The sequence below is a fragment of the Aotus nancymaae genome, unplaced genomic scaffold (genome assembly GCF_030222135.1).
Source record: "Aotus nancymaae isolate 86718 unplaced genomic scaffold, 86718_ANA_hifiasm-v0.15.2.pri h1tg000090l, whole genome shotgun sequence".
NCBI lineage: Eukaryota > Metazoa > Chordata > Mammalia > Primates > Aotidae > Aotus > Aotus nancymaae.
This window is the reverse complement of record NW_026988505.1, coordinates 3,745,683-3,769,220: the sequence shown is the minus strand read 5'-3', so window position 1 is coordinate 3,769,220 and position 23,538 is coordinate 3,745,683. Positions and strand designations below refer to the sequence as shown.

The 23,538-nt window shown below is 40.2% G+C and overlaps 1 protein-coding gene across 1 annotated transcript in view; it reads right to left on the bottom strand.

Moving 5' to 3' along the window:
* The window catches only part of CSMD1 (CUB and Sushi multiple domains 1), a 2,129,340-nt gene that overhangs the window by 546,632 nt on the left and 1,559,170 nt on the right, over window positions 1–23,538 (bottom strand). The window contains exon 12 of the mRNA XM_064369795.1: window positions 8,372–8,484. Coding sequence (XP_064225865.1) covers window positions 8,372–8,484 — 113 coding nt within the window. The remainder of the gene's footprint in view (window positions 1–8,371; window positions 8,485–23,538) is intronic.

Here is a 23,538-nt window from a genome sequence, read left to right as displayed (position 1 = left end):
ACTGGAGGACCTGGAAGTCGCCTGGGACCAACATGAAGTGTATGTGGACAGTGCAGAGAGATGAAGATGGAATTTGGTAACCAGTTTCCAGAATATTCTGTGGACCCTAGGAAGGCTCTAATTGATTTGAAACAGTGTAGGAACACTTTCCATTTTCATTCTTTAAAGACTAACTCTGACTGGCCCTCGTGTGTGGGCAAAATAGAAGAGGTTAGTAAAGGGATATATGAAGTTTCGGCCACTACAGCGGCCACCTGGAGGAGACACTGCGGAAGCCGCCTACGGGTAAAAGAAAGAGATATAAAGGAGGGATGGGACAGAAGGATATTTACTGGATGGAATGGACAGAAATTCATGAAGAAAAAGAGAACAGGATCATCCACCACCAATGTCGCTGACAAGAAACAAAACAAAAACAACAATTACAAATCTGTTGTCCAAATCCTCAAAGAATATAAGGAAATTAACTTCCCTAGCTCCTAGACAACAACACTGCAGTGGGAGTCCCAGGTCAGGAAGCTTGTTCTAGAAGCAAAGAGTTAACCACCACAAAGGCAGATATGTCTGCTTCTGGTCCCAAGGCAGAAGAGCTAGTTTGGTTTCAAGGGATTTGCAGGGCAGTAACAATAAGTTTGTTCTTTAGCGTATTAAACTGAATGGCAGTTCACAGGAAGGCCCATTGAAAGGAAATACAAATTTACAGCACACGAGTTCACATGGAAGGACACTTTCCCTTGCACAGGGTTCACTGCAGACTCAGGTTCCACCATCAAATGCAGCCCTCGTCATTCTGCCAGAGTGGGCTCATAGCTGCACGCTCTTCAGTGAAGTGCTCAAACAAAGGCCTTAATTTAGAGCAAAGAAGATGCAAGGGCTGCTGACCCTGAGACCCAGCATTGCTGCCACAGACTGCGAAGCCCAGAAGGCTTCTGCTGGATAGAATGAGGGAATGTGATTCTGAAGGCATGGCTGAGAAGCCAGCTTGGAGAGGATGCTGGGAAGGATGGGTTGCTCTCCTCGGGATGTGGCCTTCACCCCAAGTCCGTGGCCATAATGCTGCATCAGTCACCAGAGGCTGGCATACACGGGGCCAGGACCAAGGAAGGGAAGCAGGAGTAGCTGTCTCACCTCCACTGCAGGAGCTGATTGGGATCTCTGCTTCCCAATCTCTCAGCTTTAGGCTGTGTGGCTCTAGAGCACCTGATTCTCAGAGGACAGCTGTCTCCACCAGCAGGAAGAGGAAGGACCTGTGAAACTGTAAGCTATGCCTGTGGCCTTCAAGATCCTCGTGCCCAAGTCTTCACCAGCAAGGGAAGGCGCCATCGTCCTTGCAGGGAGACTGGCCCTAATCAGGAGAAAAAGCCGGGGCCACTGTCCCCAAAATACAGGTGAGTGGGACCACCTATCCATGGGGACTCTCTTATGTGTGATAGTAGAAAAAGCTGGGGCCACTGTCCCCATTGAGAAAATACAGGTGAGTAGGACCACCTATCCGTGGGAACTCTCTTATATGTGATAGAACACAGACAAGTCCAGAAGCCACACCTGAGCAAGGCACTGTAAGCAGAGACCGAGGCCCTGTGAGGACTCGGGACTGCATCGCCCTGCGCCAGCAGCCACCTAGCCCAGCCGAGAGGCCAGTTAAGGAGGCAGACCCTCAAATGGGCTGGACAGGAGGGCATCAGTGAGTATGTACAGCACATGATCCTAGGAAACGAGGCCAGCCAGAATCCTGGATAAGCTGTTTCCATATGGAGAGGACTGAGCAGTGTGAGTGCTGGGCTGTATTTGATCCTACAGGCACCACTCAGGTGCTGTCTTCAGAGCAAAAGCCTCACCCCCAGCTGCTGGGAACCCACACCGCTTTTCTCTTTAGGAATCGCCCCAAGCCATGTTCAGGTCCCTCCCTGGGGGCCACCCATGTCAATGGTCAATGGAACCAAGCCCAGCCCAATTACTTCAGTTTGGAAGACTATCCAGGGCCATCCTAGCTCCAGACCTCCCTGTAGTATCATTTAAGGCAAGGGTTCCCAACCCCCAGGCCAGGGACCGGTACTGGTCCATGGCCTGTTAAGAACTGGGCCGCACAGCAGGAGGTGAGCGGCAGGCAAGGGGGCATTACCGCCTGAGTTCTGCCACCAGTCAGATGAGCAGCATTAGATTCCCCTAGGAGCATGAACCCTACTGTGAACTCGCTTGCAAGGGATCTAGACTGCATGCTCTTTGTGAGAATCTAATGCCTGATCATCTGTCACTGTCTCCCATCACCCCACATGGGACCATCTAGTCACAGGAAAACAAGCTTAGGACTCTCACTGATTCTACATTACGGAGAGTTGTATACTGAATTACACATTACTATGTAATAATAAAGTGCACAGTAAATGTATTGCACTTCAGTCACCCTGAAACCATCACCTATCCCAGTCTGTGGAAAAACTGTCTTCCTTAAAACCAGCCCCTAGTGGCAATAGGCTGGGGACCTCTGATCTAACGCACCTGCTGTAGTCTGAATGTTTGCGTCCCTCCAAATACCTAAGTTGAAACCTAACCCCAAATTTGATGGTTTTCAGAGATGGGCCAGCCTTTAGAGGGTGATGACATGATGAAGTTGAGCCTCGTGAACAGGATTAGTGCCCTTGTGAAGGACACTGAGTCCTGTGGTCTTGCCCTGTCCACCACGTGAGGACACAGTGAGAGGACGCCATCTATCAACCAGGAAATAGCCCTCACCAGACACCGTATCTGCTGCTGCCTTGACTGTGGATTTTCCAGAAATGTGAGAAAAAAAATTCCCTTGTCTCTAAGCCACTCTATCTGCGCATTCTGTTAGAGCAGCCCAAATGAACTAACTGTGCACCTGTCATGACTGGGCACAGTTCAACTTCTCCCCCCACCCAACCTCACTTCCTTCTCTGCCTTACAGACAATTCCAAGCATCGAAGCACTCTCCCAATACCTCCCCCTACACAAGTTGTCAACTCAGACTCTGTTTCTGAGAAAAATGGTAATTTGTCATAGATTTAAGACAAGCCCTTGGAAAAAAATGTTAAATCCACCTTAGATATAAGGCTGCATTTGTTATAAAAAAGGAGGTACACATTATAAATGCTTTGCGACAGTCACCTGGGAATTCCCACAACATGTAAACGGAAGGTTATTTGAAGCTACTTCCTGCTGCTTCCTCTTCTCTTTAGGGTTTAAGAAGTCACTCTACTATTCTAGCAGGCACTTCCCTGCCTAACTTTGAGTAGCATATTGGCTTTATGCTCACAAAGACAGAGGCATGAGCTCAATTTCTACATGGACCAGTGAGCTGTCCTCGGTTCAGGTACCACATCATGTGCCGTCACGGCACCTGGACCCTTTTCAGTGTGGATAATTGCTCACCCAGAGAATATGGGTGAGACTGGGCTGAGTAAGTCAAGCCAGTCCAACCACACAAGACGAGAAGCACCTCTAAGATTACATAACATCAATGCTGTCTCAGAAGCTCCATCTGCCAAGAATGGTAAAGATGCTGCTTTCTGAATCACATCCTACATTCCTGTATTGAGGGCAATGTACAGTCTCACTTTCCCATTCATCCTAGGAGCACAGACCCAGGGCTACAGGCTAAGATGCCTACACTAATCTCCACTCTCTTATTATCAGCTGATTCACTGGCCTGAGGGATACCTCAGTTTCTTGTGTCAAATGGGGATACTGAACTCAAATAATTGTACTGGAATAATTCTTAGTATTAGCCCAAAATAGGTCTTGTTTTCACTATACAGCAACATATCATAGGGAACATTTCCTTTAATTTACCCCCTGCTAAAATTTAAATAGCTATGGCAAATTACATGAAACATGATTTGTGGAGACGCAGTTCATCAACTTGTGTGATGAAGCGAATCTTCTTTTTGTAACAAAAAAATGCTTCAGAGTAAATTCACCTTACTATAGACAGAGAAGCCATAAAAGCGTGAGGCCATTACAATAGCAAGCGTGTAACTGCTGGTAAAGATATCCAGGGATCAAGTTTGCTTCTTGCTAACGTTCTTCATGGCTAGAAGCCACCGTGGTTACCAGGGAATGCAACTTTGAATTGAGAATAGGGTTTTTTTCCTTATTTTCTGGTGACTAACAATCAGTTGCTATGATATAAGATATATATTTTATTTTCAAATATAAAGTGGAGAAACTATGCCCTGGGCTTATGTTATCTTTTCTTACAAATTATTCTGTGACTTAATATTTACATGGATTCTAACTATTTATTATAGATACGATTTATAAATCTATCAATGATTTATAAGTATATAAATCATACATAGGTAGACTCTATGTATACAGCAAATGTATATACAAATTATATATGTAAAATTTATTTTGAAAATACATATTAGCCATATAGAGTTTGTTTATGTATGGTCAGTGTTGCCTTATATGGCTGTACCATAATTTATTTACATATGGCTTCTTAGCATTTGGACTTTTGAACAGATTATTTTAAATTCAGTATTTTCATTTGTAAAATGGCTTTAAACAAAGCTCGCCTCTCTCCTGTCACTTTCTAACAACTAACAGACTCTCCTTCAAGAACTCTCTTTGTTTTTTAAACTTTGCATTTTTTCCCCATAATTTGCTTAGGACAAATTATCAAATTGCACTCTCTCCCTCGTTCTGCGTGTGTATAATAAAGATACATGCATAAGGTCATATGTATGCACATGCTTATATATTACAGAATATGTACAAGACACACTGTATCACATACACATGCCAACTGAAGTCTAGCAAGAGCATGTGTTTCTGTGAACTGTTCTGTGTTTGCTGCTGGGGCCTCGCCAGGATGGACCCCTGTTGTTTTTCAGTCTCTGAGCTCTTCCCTGCCTGCTCTCCACTCACTGTGATTTTCAGGAGATGCACAGGCCCTAGTTTTCATTTCTCCACCCTACTTGCTTCATGACAAACTTCTGTAAAAGGGTACATTAATTGAGTAAACCCCCCAGGTACCTTGAGGAGATGGAGGAGAGAGGATTGTCTTTGAGGAGTTAGAGACAGCACACATAGAGAAATCTCAGATATGCCCAAGACTACAAGCCCAGGATGATGGAGGCCACAGTGGGTGGAGTGGACCCACGGTCCTTCCCATCCTCGCATCCTGAGGCAGCTTGCTCATCATTACTGTGTGCCTGCAGGGGTTGGTGGGGGTGCCAGGAGAGCATCCTCCAGGGAGTTTTTCTAAGAGACAAAGTTCCCAGTGTAGCAGAGATCATGAACATCTTAGGGTAAGAAATGTGATCCAAAGATTTGAGGGCCCCCAAAATATTTCACACTAGTTACAAACCTCAGGTTATTCTTAATATCTTGGCAAGGTTGGGGTAGGTAGGTCAGTAAGGGGTGACATGGGTGGCCTTTGATAATGAGTGAGGTTAAATTGATAGCTACTTTGTTAGGATAGAGTCTCAGAAATTCAAGTTGATGTTAAAATAAGATGATGTGGCATTTCTTGCATAGCAGTTTGCTTAGGGTTTGTAGTCTGAGGAACTGTGACTCCAGGTATGAGTGTACACTCATTGAACATTTCCAGGGAGACACATGAGAAAATGTGGAGAGCTGCTCCCTCTGAGGATGTTAACTGGCTCAGTAAGAAGCTGGAGAGAAGGAGTCCTTAAAATTCATCTAAACACCCCTCAGTTGGCTTTACATGTCTTACTGTGCACACTATTACTTATATGATGAAAACATCATGTTTGTAGAACAATCTCAAAATTAAAATGAAAAATGCATATGGAAACAAGAGCTAGAATTTCTCAAGTTCTTACTCATGTGTTATGAGCCTTCCATGTTTTATCTCAGTTGATTTTCCAATAAAATTATGAAGCCGTTGTGATCACTATAACTTTTTAATGATGAGCCTGATACACAAAGGGTTTAAATAACTTACACTAAGGTTCAGTTACTGAGCAGCGGAACCAGTATTCAGGGGAGCACCTTCACTAACATGAGATGTCGGTAAAAATCAGGCAACATCAAAATACAGAACATTTAACATTATGTAAATATATACTGTATATATTTTCTGATAATGTAATTTTTTTTCTTTTTTTGTTTTGAGATGGAGTGTCACTCTGTTGCCCAGGCTGGAGTGCAGTGGCTTGATCTTGGCTTACTGCAATCTGCAACTCCCGGGTTTAAGCAATTCTTCTGCCTCAGCCTTCTGAGTAGCTAGGACTAAAGGTACTCACCCACCACAAACAGCTAATTTTTTTCTTTTTTTTTGTATTTTGAGTAGAGATGGGGTTTCACCATGTTGGCCAGGCTGTTCTGGAACTCCCGACCTCAAGTGATCCACTTGCCTTGGCCTTCCAAAGTGCTGTGATTACAGACATGAGCCACCATGCCTGGCCTGTTTTCTGATAATACAATTTATGAACAACTATGCTTTGAGTCAAATAATATAAAATTATCTATACGCATAAAGGTCACCTCTATAAGTGACTCTCACCAGTCTTCAATTGTTAGCTTAATACAGTACGCTAGAAATACCCATTTTTAGAATGTCTTCTGTTGTTACAATCTCTTAATTTTTTAAATCCTCAAATGTTATATAAGTTACCTGGTTTTAATTACATTTTTACCTTTGGACTATTTTGTCAAAGATAATACATGACATTGAATTGGCAATCTTTCAAGGACTGATGGCCATTCACATTTTTATGACATCTCATGGGTGGCTACTGAGACTGTTAACAGAGCACTAATTAGGGTGAAATGTAATTATAATTAATGTGGTATGATCATTCACAGTGAAATACGACACATGGAAGAATATTTACCTTTTAATAGGACTACTTATGTCTCTTCATTGTCCAGGATGCACGGTTTGGGCATGAGGTCCCTCTCCTTTTCCTGGTACCATAAACCTGATGATGTGTATCTCAATCCTGCTGAAATCAATGTACTGCAATTTGTCTTGTTGGGAAGTGCTTGGTATTTCACTGATGATTTTAGATTCTACCAAAGGCAGTAGCAAATGCAGGTCATGTGGAAAATATTCTATCTCCACTGTGCTTTCTTGAATAACTATACAGTCACATAAAAGTTCGATTGAAGGTTAGGTCTAAAAATCCAAATGTCAATAAGTATTCAGCAGTTACCTCTGCTAGTTTTAATCTTTGAATGGAATATAAATATAAATTTTTGTTGTAGTATTTCTTACTAAAAAGGATCATTAAGTCCCCACCACACCACATGTGTCAGCAACGAGGGACCTATTTTATACTTTGTAGATGAGGATACTCCTAGGTGGGCCCACTCACCACAGGCCTCTTTAGCATCGTGACCCTTTATTTACATGGTAAGAGACAGCAGACATGCTGTTGCGTGTTCACTCACATGGACTTATGACAATATCCCCTACCATGCTTTTTGTTTTAGGATTGGTGAATGCTTTTTGATCATCTCCCTCATTAATTTCATGGGTAATAACTTCTTGTGTTATTTTTCAACTCCTAAAACTATTCCTACAGTATCCCACTTGGAAAATAAGAACATACTGTCTATTTACTCAAATTCAAAAAGTAAAATACAATTCCAACAGCTCCAGATAGTCTCATTTTTACCTATACACATACACAGCTATCACTGCAAATATTTTAAGGAACTCAGTTATTAATGAAGGAACCAACAGGATATTTTAAAATCTATTTCAAAGGAGAATCCAAAGACCACAAATATATAGACAATCGGAAATACTGAAATAAACTTGCTAATAGGTTTAAAAGTAATCAATATCTGCAGGAGAATAATCACTTCCATCTCTTTCATAGGAAATTCATTTGCATTTCAATCATTCAGAAATTGTTTGCATTGCTATCAGTTTTCTATAACTTGTAGAGTCATAAACTAGCACAAAAACAATGACAGGCACAGAGCTTTCATTTCAAATATTTGAATATGGCTCATAAAATTTTATGATTGCAAGTCTTTTCAGGTTCACTACAGTGTCTTTTCTATGTTTGCTCACATTTTAAAGTCTTCCATAACATTAAAAAAAGGTTTTCAGAAATAACAGACAATATGATACGGTCGAAAGATCCACACACACGCCCATGTTTCCTAGCTTACACCTAATACTTCATCTCATTCTTTATTTCAACATAATCAGAGCACATAACATGGCAAGTCAAGCTTTCAGAAGTTAAATATTCTCATTCACAAAGGGAATATTTGTAGACTTTAAGGAATTTACTATCGTGATTCCTATTTATGAGCATTGATCTGACTTGTTGATTTTACTCATACCTAACCCATATAGAATGGTCTCTGGCCCCTGTTGGAATGCTAGCTTTAAACCCTGTTAAGCATGTCCTTGTCATACCTTGGTAAACAGCTTTAAACCCAGGAGAGCCAATGCTATCATCCGACTGCAGATGTAGCCACATCTGGTTGCTCATGCTCACGATGAGGTCAGGAACACTGGATCCCGTGAGCCTGCACAGAAGAGAAATGTCAAAGCCCATATGTAAGGCAACAAGTATATTGACTTCTACCTCAAAGGAGGGTCTTGCTTTAAACAACCAAACCCTAGACATATAGAGAGCAAGACCTTCTTTCAAAGACTACAAAACCTCTTATCCATTATATTAATATTCAAACATCACTATCAATGATGCTTTACAGAAATTATTCTATGACAGCCAATCTCTGTATTTTCTTTTAAAAAATCAACTTAGGGCAACCAGCCATCCCATTTTCCTGGAACCGAGGGACTTCCCCAGGGGTAGGAATTACAATGTTAAAACTGGGACAATCCTGGAAAAAAATACGGGACCATTGGTCATCTGAAGTGATGAGAGATGTGCTCTATGGTTGTAGCATTGTGCAATACCATGCCATCAAAGAAAAGTATCCTACCACAAGAAATCGTACGGGTTCATTCACAAAATGTTTTGATTTTCTAGTCTGGAACTAATACACAACTTTATTACAAACTTTCCTTTTAAAATATATTATAGGTAATCACACATTAAGAGAATTTTGAAAAGAACAGCATGCATAGCTGAAATAGATTTGGCAGTGTTTATTGAACACTCCCCCTGCATATTAATGTCTGGGTGACACCAAATGTGAGTTTCAGTGAAGCATTCATTGTGTATTAACAAAACAGTCACATAGGGGCTGCTGTCAGCCAGTGAAAAGAAACACTAAATCCATTGACTGAACTCAACACGCTGACAGAAAACCATATTGAAATAAAAAAGTGTAAGAAAAAAAATCAATTCAACCAAAACAAACGTCCCTAATCAAATAGGAAGCTTGGCTTTCAGCAAAGTTGTTTGAGGAATACGAACACACGATTTGCCCCATCAATCGTATCACCCGTCTATCAACCCAACATTCTCACCTTAGGCAGCACAGAATACCAGATTCTTCAAAGGAAGATTAACAACTGTCATTAAATGTGAAGTAACTCATGCAATGTTACACACAAATTGAAAAGAGGAAAGTATTTCTGTGAATGATGTGCAGTAACTAAATATGTATTTCTTTCTGAAGATTTGTCTGTTGGAAAGATTGTTTTTTGTTTGCTTGTTTTGTTGCCTTGTTTGAAGAGAAATATTTCTTTCTTCCTTATACATACATTTATTGAAGAGTAACAAGCCAAGAAGTGCACAGATCATGAATGTCTCTATCTCTATGAATTTTTACAAAGTGAACCACCACACAGATTAACTCTTACAGAATTACCAACTCCCCAACCCCTTCTTGTACCTTCTCCAGTCACCATCCTCTCCTTCCATCTTGCCAAACCATCAGTTTTATATCTTTTTAAAGCTTTTTATAAATGAAATTATACTACATATAATATTTTGTTCAAAATTATGTTGGTGAAATGTATTTATATTATTGTTTGTAGTAGTGTTTCATTTACTTCAATTCTACATAGAATTTATATTGTGTATCAAGCAGGGGATGATTCGTATTTATAAATTCCTGAAATTTCTGAGATGATTGTAGATACACATGAAGTAGGTAGTATAAAATAATATGAGATCACATGTATTCTTTACCCAGTTTCCCCCAATTATGACATCTTGCAAAACTATAACAGCCAGGACATTGACATTGGTACAATCTACCAGCCCTGTTCAAACTTTCCCTGTTTGATTTGTATTTTGTATGCACATGTGTGCATGTAGCTCTGTACAAACACGTCCCATGTCTCGGCTCCTGAATCCACCACCATAGTGAATGCACAGCAGCTCCATTCCCTGCAAATCCTCTGATGCCGTGCCCTTAAAATCACACTCTTGCTATACCCCCTTCACTGTTCCTAACCCCTGGCAACCACTAATCTGTCTCCATTTCTAAATTATTTGTTTAGAAAAAAAATCATACAAATGAAATCACAGTGTTTAACAACTTGGGATTCTACTTTATTCACTTAGCTTAATTCCTGGAAGATTTATCTCAGTTTTTGTTTATACCAATGGTTTGTTCCTTGTTTTTGTTTTTGTTTTTGTTTTGAGGTGGAGTTTCGCTCTTGTCACTCAGGGTGGAGAGCAATGGCATGATCTTGGCTCACTGCAACCTCCACCTCCTGGGTTCAAGTGATTCTCCTGCCTCAGCCTCCCAAATAGCTGGGATTACAGGTGTCTGCCACCATGTCCAGCTAATTTTTTGTATTTTTAGTAGAGATGGGGTTTTGTCATGTTGGCCAGGCTGGTCTGGAATTCCTGACCTCAGGTGATCACCCTGTCTCAGCCTCCCAAAGTGCTGGGATTACAGGCGTGAGCCACCACACACGGTCTAGTTTGTTCCCTTTTATTGCTAGGTAATATGTCATGTTGTGGATATATCACAGCTTGCTTAACCATCCACCTGGTTAAGGGTATTTGGCCTGATACTAGGTTTTGCGGATGACACCTAAAGCTGCTATCAACATGTGTGTGCATGTTTTTGTGTAAACGTAAATCTTCATTTATCTGAGATAAAGCCCAAGAGTGCAACGGCTGCATTGTATGATCATGTTTAGTGTTTAAAGAAACTACCAAATTATTCCACAGACTCGTTGTACATTCCCACCAGCAATGTCTGAGCACCCTGGATTCTCTGTATTAGCATATTTTTTACGTTTGAAAACTGCCATGTGCATTTAACTGAGTGCTAATGATGTAAAACATTGTCTCATTTGTTTGCCATTTATACCTCTTCTTTCATGAGAGGTCTCTCTTATCTTCCTTTCAATTATTGAGAACTATTTTTATATTACATATTGTGGTATAGATACCAGTCCTTGTCAGAAATAAACAGTTTTGATTTAAGTATGGTCAATTTTGGTGTGGGTACCACATGCAATTAGGAGAAATTATATTCTGTAAGTATTGGTTGCAGGGCTTTCTGCATATCGTTTGTTACCTACCTACCTACCTTCCTTCCCTCCCTCCCTCGCTTTCTTTCCCTCCTTCCTTCCTTCCTTCCTTTTCCTACCTCCCCCTACCTTCCCTTTTTCTACTTTTTCCTACCTTCTCCTTCCTTTTCCTACCCTCTGCTTCCTTCCTTTCTTTCCTTTTCCTACCTTCCCCTTCAATCTTTCTCTCCTTTACTCCTTCCTTCCTTTTCCTGCCATTTCCTTCCTTCCTTCCTTTTCCTAGCTTCCCCTTCCTCCTTCCCTTCCTTACTGTCTTTCTCTCTTTCCTTTTCTTTTCTTTTTCTCTCTTTCCTTCCTGTCTCTCCTTCCTTCCTCTCTCTCTCTACTTCCTTCCTTTCACTATTCCCTAAGGTTAGTGAATATATAAAGGAAAAATAGGTATCTTAAGTCAAATTCATGGCTGTGGGTAGAAGGAGGAAGAGGAAAAAAAAAAAGTACCATTTTAATATTACCCAGTTAAAGAAGAATGTGTGCATAGCTGTTAATTTCTTCCTACATGGTAATATACACATGGCACCTGGCTCACATGCAAAATGAGTGGACAAGAGTGTTTTTCTTTTCTCTCTTTGGGCTTAGAGGTGATGTCAGCGTCCTTCTGATCTGTGTTCACCACTTCCACTTGCTTCTCTCGTTACATCCCTTTGACTTTGAGACTCATGCCACCATGCAATGTGACTCTACTGCTGTCCATCATTGTCCTCTCCCCTTGGTTACCCCTGGCTTGTTGTCACTGCTCCCTGCGGGCAGTCTGACAATTCTTGTAAAGTGACTCATGATTGTAAACTTGACTCTTTTAACCCAGTAACTTGTCTCTCCACACTCCACTGCAAGGCATGACACCAAGGTGCAAGGTATGAAATCACCGGTCAGACCGTCTGACCATGCTGCAGTATCTTTTAACTGTCTTAAGCTTGCACTTTCAGAAACACACTTTCCCAATTCTTGGGGACATCTACTAAGGATTTGGTCACGTTCTACCCAGTCTGGACAACAGGATTGCCACTCTGCTATTCTTTCTTTCTAGCCCCTTAACTGTGTTAAAGTTCACTACCTATCTGTCCCATCTCTGACAAAACCTCAACTCGAGATCAATGCAACCATCCACTCTCCATCTTACTGTATGTATGCACAAGAAAGCTGATGAAGAACTTGCTGACTTATACTGATACATATGTATGATTTCCAGACTCAAATGAGTTGCTTGGTGCCACATTTTTTCCCCTGAATTATAGTCAGCGTATTTTTCCTACGTCTATTTGTTATTGACCTTAAGTCATCACCATTTTTCTCAAGCCCGGTCCCAGCCCTTGTATTTTTTCTTTTTTGTTCTCAGCACATAACTTTATTCTTAAGTGTAAGGGAAAAAACACTTAAGGAAGTCAAAATATAAAATAACCTGCCTCTCGAAATCTCTCAAGTTTTTTTTTCACTCTTTTCATGTCACCAGCCATCAGTCACTAGTGGTAACTGTTAGGGGAGTTCATTCATCTCCTTGCACTTCTTTGATGTTTTTTGCACTCCTGTTTTCTCCCCATTTCCACCCTCTGGTTGGAATATTGATTATCTCACACCCACCCCAGTGAGATAGGCTCCTAACTCTGTCTCCTGATTCTGTGTTTCATCTCCCCTAGACATTCAACTTAATTTTAATCTTACTAAAAACTAAATTGTCGTGTAGAAAATTCTTACACATTCGTACACTGAAAAGTCTTACACTGCCTATTCAGCTACTTTAGACATACATCTAAGTGGATATATTTAAGTTCTTAAGTTCTGTATTGAACTTTGCTTTAGTTTAATGTTATGTTACTTTGTTAATTCACATCAAACAGTCAACAAGCTACTGCCATATTCCACACAAAGTTCATTCAATCAAATGTCAAATCAGGTTTGTGTTTATTACTCATTTTGGAATTTATTTTAAGCCTGTTATGTGACAGTTATATTTATGAGAAGAAACGTAATTACAGCTTATTATGGTTATTTTAAAACTAATTACAAAAATCATATACAGTAAAAACATTCTTTTCTATTTATTTTTTAATTTTAATAAATTATTTTATAATTATTTAAAACTTTGTTCCTCTTTCAGGTTTCTGTAACTATTTTAGCTTGCTAGCACTGAGAAATGATTTCTTTAAAACAAAGAAGCAGGCAATATTGTTACTACCTTTGCAACTGCTTATCTGTTTGAAAGAGGATTTTTGAAAATAATAATTTCTACCTGAAAAATAAAATAGTTGCTGGCTTTGATCAAATGCAGCAGGTGCTCAAATAAAATCATTTCATTCAATGTCATCTCATGATAATGTTGATGAAGAAAATAGTTTCCCAGCAGGGGTGGTGTCTGTATGGGTGTATCAGTCTACTCTCACACTGCTTTAAAGATATTGAGACCGAGAGACTGGGTAATTTATAAAGAAAGATGGTTTAATTAACTCATAGTTTCACATGACTGGGGAGGCCTCAGGAAACTTACAATCATGGTAGAGGGTGAAAGAGAAGCAAGACACGTCTTACGTGGCAGCAGGAGAGAGCATGTGAAGGAGGAACTGTCAAACATATATGACACCATCAGCTCTTGTGAAAATTCCTTCACCATCATGAGAATAGCATGGAGGAAACCACCCCCATGATCTAATCACCTCCTACCAGTTTCCTCCCTCAAGGATGGGGATTATGGGGATTACAATTGGAGATAAGCCTTGGGTGGGGACACAGAGCCGAACCGTATCAGTGGGGTTGGCACGCTCCTCATGCCTGCCTGGGTTTGCTCCCAGGTTTTCTCCCACATCCCAAAGCTATGCATGTGAGGTTTACTGGCACTAGCTAACAAGCTGCTTGGAAAAGGAATGAAGGAATGAATAAATGAATATAAACTGCTGTCAAATAAAAATCTGTCAAGTATATGATAATCATATTAATGCAGGACAATAAACAAGACAATAGGAAAGTGCTCAGGGAACTGTCACATGTGTGAATATTTTTGACCTTTGTGGGAGGAGGAGGAGTTCCTGACAATGTTCTCTTTGCAAACAAACGTCTACCCCTTGATGTAACCAACCTCCACCCCTACCACTGTCATTTATCCATCCACCAATAATTGGATAAATAGCAATCTTACTTGTTTTCATTAATCTTTTTTAAACGTGTGTCTAGGTCATATTTATTTAAATGATTAATATAAGGAGTGTTTTGGTCTTCATGTAGAAATTTGGTGATGTTTTTTGTGAGCAGAAACATGTTGTAGGAACTTAACTCTTGTTTATATCAATTTATGGGGAAATTGGTTTTATTATACAGAGTTTTACTGGAAGTCAGAGTTTCCAAAGACCTATCAATGATGTAAGTGGGGACTTACTGTACTTTAATATTCATCATAAGAGACAGTTACATAGTTAGTCTTGCTTTCTTTAACACAGCTCCATTTTTCCCCAGGTTCTCTAGAGTACATAATATTCTCATTTAAACTTAAAAATAACGTTATCCTAATGAAATGTTAAATAATTTGATCTATTTGTGATAGAAGAAAATGTAATTTTCATTTGGAGAAATAAGCCATAATATTGCAGCCACCTGTCTTTTCAACCCTACACCCTGCCATGTAAAATTCTGCCATCTCCCAGTCATGTTTGACCCCAAAACACATTTATTTTCCCCATTCTCCAAAACAATGACCTTTCTCAGTTCCCAGGGCTGTGGCAAAACTTAGAATTCATAGATACAATGTCAGTTCTTCCTGAACAACAGCTAAGAATCTTTGAAGATTCTGAGGATTCTCACCAGGCATTTCTTAGCCTCTTGAAGCCAGATTAGGACTTCTTTCCTCTCGGTCATTGTAGAATCCTTCACACAACTCAGTTGCACGGATATCTACTTCAACATCTACCTTCTTCCAAATTCTGAGCTCTCTGGGTGCAACTTTTTGTCTCTTGGCCACTTAATCCCTAGCATGCAGCACATAACATACACATTTTAAAAGTAAATCAATAAATGAAAATATAAATTAATCTACATTGCATTCATTATACAGCTACATGTTTAAATTTTAAAGGAGTATTTCCAAATAATGATTTAAATCTTAGTGCTATCTTAGGCAGCATACCAAGGGCTGGGCATTTGGAGCTCTGTTATAGCTCTATCATTAATTCACCTATGATTTTAGCCAAATCATTTTTATCTCCACTTCAGGTTCCTCCTCTATGAAACAAGGTAACTGTAATAATCTACTTGGAAGGAATTCTTCAGATCTAAAATTCTATGATCTTTTCCACAGATTTCAGGGAAAATACTGCCATCTTGGATTGATACCTCTTTTTGCAGTCAGTATCAATGTTGAACTGAAATCAGCAGTGACTATGACTCTAATTTCAAGTATGTGAAGTGGTTAACTCAAAATGAAGGAAATGACATTTCATTATGTAATTTGTTCCTGTCCTACAACCAAGGCATTTTGTGAGTACATCTACACTCTTTGAGAGTGTAAATAAACTCTTTCAAATCCAAATGTGTCAGTGTTCTTGAAAGCTTAATCACAACCAAAAAATACAGTAACTTTTGGTTGCTTGTGATTTTACTCGTATAGACAAGAACAATCTCATCTCTGAACAAATCTTCCCTTTGGACCTTGCTAAATGGTTCAATAGTTCTAATCTACCTGAAATACATGTGTTAAAGGTTACAGGTTCATGCCTGTAATCACAGCACTTCGGGAGGCTGAGGTGAGAGGACCAGTTGAGTCCAGGGGTTCAAGACCAGCCTGGACAACATAGCGAGACATGGGCTTAAGCAAAAAAAACAAAAACAAGACAACAGATGGATAAAACATAACTCTGACTCTTAAATCTTTCATCAACATAACCCAGTGAAATTTCCATGTTGTGTGTATCAGTAGCTTGTTCTTTGGGAGTAATGAGTACAATTCCTTTGCAAAAATACATGCGTTTTTTTCCAACCCCCTGTCAAAGAATATTTACAATGTTTCTATTTCAGCAATTATGAATAGAGTACTATAAACATTCATGTGGTGTAAATTTTATTTTTCGAGGGTAAATACCTAGGAGTGGGATTTCTGGGTCATGTGATTGATGTATGTTCACCCCCATATGAAACTACCAACCTATTTTCCAGAATGGCTGTACCACTTGGCTTTTCCACTTGGAACCTCAAAGCTTACATAGAGCATACATCCGTTAGTGTGACATTCTCAAAATGACAAAAACTACCGGAATAAATAATCAATCAGCTGGGTGCAATGGCTCACATCTGTAATCCCAGGACTTTTTTGAGGCCAAGGAGGGCAGATTACCTGAGATCAGGAGTTTGAGACAGGCTTGGCCAACATGGCGAAACTCGATCTCTACTAAAAATATGAAAATCAGCCGGGTTTGGTGTTAGGCATCTGTTACCCCAGCTACTTGGCAGACTGAGGCAGGGGAATCACTTGAACCTGGGAAGTGGAGGTTGCAGTGAGCCGAGATTGTGCCACTGTACTCCAGCCTGGGCAAGAGTGAGACTCTACCTCAAAAAAAAAAAAAAAAAAAAAAGAGTAAATAAGTAGTTCGGGGTTTAAAGTGAGGGAATATGTGTCACCACAAAGGGATACTACACTATTTTGAGGTGAAGAAACTGTTTCATTTTCTGATTTTGCTGGTGGTTACACAATATATTTATAGTCATAGATCTGTACACACAAAATGTTCTGTTTTATTGTATATCACATACGATTTGTTCATACCTGAAGAAAAATTCTGCAAGTGTTACAAAGCCATCAAAACACAACAATGATGCAATGTAGCACCTGAAATATGAGATACCTGTATTTTATAGGCAAGTACCCAAAAAAAGAATAAAAGGGGGTGTGCTAAATCTTTAAAATACTTATTACAATTGTAAATTGGGCAATGGAAAAGTAAAGCCTTCCCTTAAGATAAAAACTTGCCTAAAGCTGAATTACCTTGTAGTTTTTAATGCTTCTTTAATGCCCATGAATGGTTTAAATCATTCACAATGCGGAGAAAACACAGAGTTATTTAACTGTATGATTTAATTGACTACTTGCCTTAATTGGATGAATATAGGGTGAGCTGGAGATTAATAAGGATAAGTGAAGACATTGTACTATCTGTTCAGGAACCTGGCTACCTGGTCAGAGTCATTCCTCTGGAAGATGGAGTGAAATATCATTAATGAGTTTCAGAGACATGCTGATAAAAATCTCTGGTACAAATTGGCAGATGCAAAGCAGCCAGGGCAGAGTTATAAGTCAACTCAGTTGTTCAACAAGCCAAGCCAGAAGGAGTTAAAGCTCTGGAAGGTGATATTTTCACTCTTAGGTCTATCATGTATTTTCAGATACAGTATTGAGCAGGTACCCAGAGAAAGTAAAGTGAGTTACAGGTTCTCCACCTACACAGCACCTAGCCAGGCTCCTGGGACAGGACAGTCACTGATACCACATTTATTTACAGGATGTGTACTGCTGCAGAGGGCCAGGGCAGGTGGAAAGGACCAAGAATCTGAATTGTAAATCAAACTGACTAAAAAATAAGTCTAGGGAGTGCTTTCATTGGATAAATAATCCTATTATTAAATAGAATGTTAAAACTGAAGATAATTCATACATATACTGGAGATATTATTATTTCCCCAGGGGCATCACAAAATTAGAACAAGCTTTAGATTTCATTTACTTTGACTCATGCACACATCTCATTCAAGTATGGCAGACTTTATTTACTGTGCTGAAACCCATTACAGCCAGGTGGCATAGAAGAGGATGTGAGTTACATCAATTATTTGCAATCGCTATTTTAAATTCACTAAATATTATCAGAATTATAAAGTGTTCATGTGTGGAACTGCATCAAAAAGATCTAATCCAAACCTCTTGATCTTGCAGATCAAAGGGGAAAATAAAAGTTGACTAAAGCCGAAAGTGATGGTACTTTACAGATTTTCTTTACTGAGTGCAGCCCACACTATTTAAAAATATATGGACTGCCAGTCCTCATGACATGGAGATCCTTTTTTCCATCACCTTCCATGTAAAAGACAAGTATCAGGCCTGATAATGGCACAAGAAGCTACCAGAAGACACTGCTAAAAAGTGACAGGAGAAAGACAAGCTGGCTTGGGACCCAGGACCTGAGAAACAGCAGAGCATGGGGTGACTTGTGGGCTCCCACAAACAGACGGCCACTCAGACCTGCTGTTTTCTATCCCTGACCAGGCAACAGAAGGACCTCAGCAAGCCCATTCCTTCTCCAGATGCAACTGGGACCCATCTGACTACCAGACGGATGGCACCACAGCAAAGGGAATGCACCTAACAGCCATACCAACAATAAACATCCTGAGAAGGCTTCACATTCCTTCTGGGCCCAGGGCTGCCTTGTCGAAGGAAAGGTATCTAAGGCAGAACCTGCAAGAGGGATGCAGCTACGTAAGTGATCTCACCCAGGAAAGCTCTTGGTCCCTGCAGGTCTGAGACTGAGAGTCTCCTCCCCACCCAGACAGAGGTACAGAGGGGATGGAATAGGTGAGGGGGCACTGAGAAGAGGGGTCCCTCCAACCCCCCTCATCCTCTCACCAACATCTCCCCCAGCCCACCCCATCCTATGCACCCCAAGCCTGGGAAAAACTTCTGCTTCCTCAGCTAGCACCAGCAGAGAGCAATGGAACCTCCTTGGGCACTAAATCCTCTGAGCAGATCAAAGTAAAACCTTAAAGTCTCCAATAATCAAACTACTATTGGAACCTCTATCCCAGCCCACAGAATAGGCTGAGGCCCACATGTCAAGCCTAAACAAGGTGCTTGCTTGCTAAAATATTAGGTGGTTGCAAAAGCAATTGCGGTTTTAGCTATTACTTTCAATGGCATAAATGCCATTAATTTCAATGGCAAAAACCACCATTGCTTTTCCATCCATGTAATAAAAGATGTAAACAGTAGCTAGCATTACCCAACATGACAGACAAAAGATCTGGGACACAATCATCACACCAAGGGCCAAGGAAATCATGGCTTCAATGATGAAAGGCAATCAAGTGACCCCAACTGAAATGAATCAGAGGTTGGACCCATCTGACAAGGATTTTAAAGCCAGACCACTTTAAACTGTTTCAGTTATCATTTACAAATTATCTGAAAACAAACGAAAAAAAAAATGACAAATCTCAGCAAAGAAATGTTATAAAAATGAATTAAAAGGAAATTAGGGAACTAAAAATACAATAATAGAAAACTAAAAATTGCTAGATTTGCTTAATATTAAAATTGAAATGAGCGATAATAGAATCAGTGAACTTCAGATCAATGAAATTCTCCTACACTGAACAACAGAGAGAAAATAGACTAAAAAATGGAAAAGAAACAAGGCCTCACGATGTGTGAGGCCTATGGGACACACACATACACAACAAAACAAAACAGAAACAAACACAATAAAAATAGGATCCACCATTTTCTATCATTAGAATTCCAGAAAGAGACAAGCTAGATGATGGTGTTAAAATTACTTTTTTAAACAATGCTGATAACTCCCCAAATTTGGCAAAACACATGAATTTAGAGACCAAAAAACTCTAGATTAACCTCTCAAAAATAAAACCAAACAAGTCTATTCCAAGACACATCTAATCCAACTTTTAAAAACTAAAGACAGAAAAAAAAGAAAAACAAGAAGAAACAAAATGTTACCTACATGGAAACAACTACTTCAACGACAGTGATTTTCCTATTTGGGATCATGGAGCCCAAAAGGAAGAACTGTCAACTACAAATTCTATATTCAGTGACCCTATCCTTCAGAAATAAAGAAAATTTAAAAAAATAAAAAATTCTCAGGCAAATAATTTGTTGTTGCAAATTAAGAGTAGGTGGTAGACCTGCCCTTAATGGTTGGCTCAAGGATATTCTTCAAAAAGAAAAGAAATGATAACAAGAGGAATATTTACTAAATAAAATAGACTATTTTGTTTACCATGAGTTCTGTAAATCTTACTTAATGATTGAAACAACAATTAGAACACCTTCTGGTACTTCTGATAATAATTTTAAAAAGTCAAAGAGGTAAAGGGCACTAAATGCAAGTGCCGTTTCCAAACTTTATTTAAAGTGGTAAATGCTGGCATTAGCTATCGTTAAGATAAATAATAGCCTCAATCCTGTCCACTCCTGTCCTCACTCTAATCCCTCAAATCTGTAAATCTCACTTTTTAGATTAAAGATTTTGCAAATGTGATTAAGTTAAGGCTCCAAATGTGGGTGATTGTCCTGAATTATCTAGGTGGGCCCTAATGCCATCACTAGTATCCATATAAGAGAGAGGCAGAAACACAAAATCAAACACCACATGTTCTCACTCATAGATGGGTGTTGAACAATGAGAACACATGGACACAGGGAGGGGAGCACTATACACTGGGGTCTGTTGGGGAGGAGTTGGGGAGACAGAGTGGGGGTGGGGAGTTGGGGAGGGATAGCATGGGGAGAAATGCCAGATATAGGTGAAGGGGAGGAAGGCAGCAAATCACACTGCCACGTATGCACCTATGCAACAACCTTGCATGATTTTCACATGTACCCCAAAACCTAAAATGCAATAAAAAAAAAAAAGAGAGAGGCAGAGAGAGGCAGAGGGAGATTTCAGACAGAGGAGAAGATGGTCTTGTGATGCTAAAGGCAGAGAGTGGACTGATGTGGCCACAAGCCATGGAATGCCAGCAGCTGCCCTAAGCTGGAAGAAGGAAGGACTGAATTCTTTCCCAGATGGGCTGAAGTGATTCCAGCCCTGCTCACATCTTGATGTTGGCCTAGCAAACCTGACTTTCACTTCTGGTTTCCAAAAGTGAGAGTACAAATTTCTTTTGTTTTAAGCCACTAAGTTTATGGAATATTCTAGAGTAACAGTAGGAAACAAATGTATCAGAAGACTGTTATGAGTCACACATGTTTACTGTAATGTCGACAACAACCACTGTGAAAACTACCAAGAAATACATTAAAATATACCATAAGTCAAGATAGAATTGAATAACAAAACTTAATAACCCCTAGGAAGGCAAGAAAAGCAGTAAAAGGGGAATGAGAACCAGAAAAAAACAAATAATAAAATGCCAGACAAAGCATGAAACATATCAATAATTACCTTAAATATAAATGATCTAGCAAGATGGCCAAATAGGAACAGTTCCAGAGTGCAGTTCCCAGCAAGAACAATGCAGAGGGTGAGTGCCCACCACATTTTCAAACAAATTTTCACTGCCCACAGACCAAGAGATTCCCGTGACGAAAAGCTCCACGAGTTTTCCGCACAGCGGTTTCAGCTGGTGTCAGGTTGGCACACAGAAACTCACACAAATCTAGGTGGTCGTTTCAACTGATGCCTGGAAAGCCTGGGAGACAGAGCCACCCATTCAATTGAAAGGGAGGGGGCAGAGACAGGGAACCAATGATCTGGCTCAGTGGATACCACCCCCACAAAACAAGCAATCTGAAATGCTCTGGACTGAGAGTTTTGCAGCAAGCACAGCTGGACCCAGGACGGTTCAGCTCAGTGTGGGGAAGGGTGACCACCACTACCAAGGCAGTCCGCCACTACCTAGGCAGTTCACACAGCAGCTAGGCAGAGCCTGCGGCAGCTCAGCAACACCTCTGCTGGCAGACTGTGACTAGAATACTCTGTGCAGGGCAGGGCATCTATGAAAAAAGGCAGCAGCACGAAAGGAACCTATAAAGCAAGCCAACCTTCCTAGGTCAGAGCACCTGGGAAAAGAAGCGGTTGAGTTCCACTGCAGCAGACTTAAGTACCTTCCCAATATCTCTGCATGGAACAACAGAGCTCCCAGCACAGTACTTGAGCTCCTATAAGGGACAGACTGTCTCCTCAAGCAGCTCGCTGACTCCCATATACTCAAAGAGACACCTCATAAGGGAGAGCTCAAGCCGACATCTGGCAGGTACCCTTCTGGGAAGAAGATAACAGAAGAAGAAACTGGCAGCAACCCTTACTATTCTGCAGCCCCCACAGGTGATCCCCAGGCAAGCAGGGTCTGGAGTGGAACTCCAGCAGTCCTGCAGTAGAGGGGCCTGATTGTTAAAAGGAAAACTAAGAAACAGAAAGAAACAGCTTCAACATCAACAAAAAGGATGTGCACTCAAAGATTCTATCCAAAAGTCACCAACTACAAAGACAACCAGTAGATAAAGCCACTAAGATGGGAAGAAACCAGAGCAAAAAGGATTAAAACATCAAAAACCAGAATGCCTCTCCTCTTCCAAAGGATCACAACTCACAAGCTAGGGATCAAAGATGGATGGAAAATGAATCTGATGAATTGACAGAAACAGGCTTCAGAAGGTGGGTAATAACAAACTTCTCAGAGCTAAAAGAAAATATGCTAACCCAATGCAAAGAAACTAGGAACCTAGAAAAAAGGTTAGATGAGATGCTAACTAGAATAAACAGCTTAGAGAAGAATACACACGACTTGATGGAGCTGAAAAACACAGCACGAGAACTTTGCAAAGCATACACAAGTTTCAATAGCCAACTCAACCAAGCATAAGAAAGGATATCAGAGACTGAAGATCAACTCAATGAAATAAAATGAAAAAGCAAGAATAGAGAAAAAAAAAAGTGAAAGAAATGAACAAAGCTTCCAAGAAATATAGGATTATGTGAAAAGACATAATATATGTTTGATAGGTGTACCTGAATATGACAGAGAGAATGAATCCAAGCTAGAAAGCACTCTTCAGGATATTATCCAAGAGAACTTCCCAACCTAGCAAGGGAGGCCAACATTCAAATCCAGGAAATACAAAGAACACCACAAAGATATTCCTTAAGTAAAGCGACCCCAAGGCACATCATCTTCAGATTCACCAGGGTTGAAATGATGGGAAAAATGCTAAAAGAAGCCAGAGAGAAAGGTAGGGTTACCCACAAAGGGAAGCCCATCAGACTCACAGTGGATGTCTCTGCAGAAACCCTAAAAGCCAGAAGAGAGTCGGGGCCAGTATTCAACAAACTTAAAGAAAGAACTTTCAACCTAGAATTTTATATCCAGCCAAACTCAGGTTCATAAGCAAAAGAGAAAGAAAATCC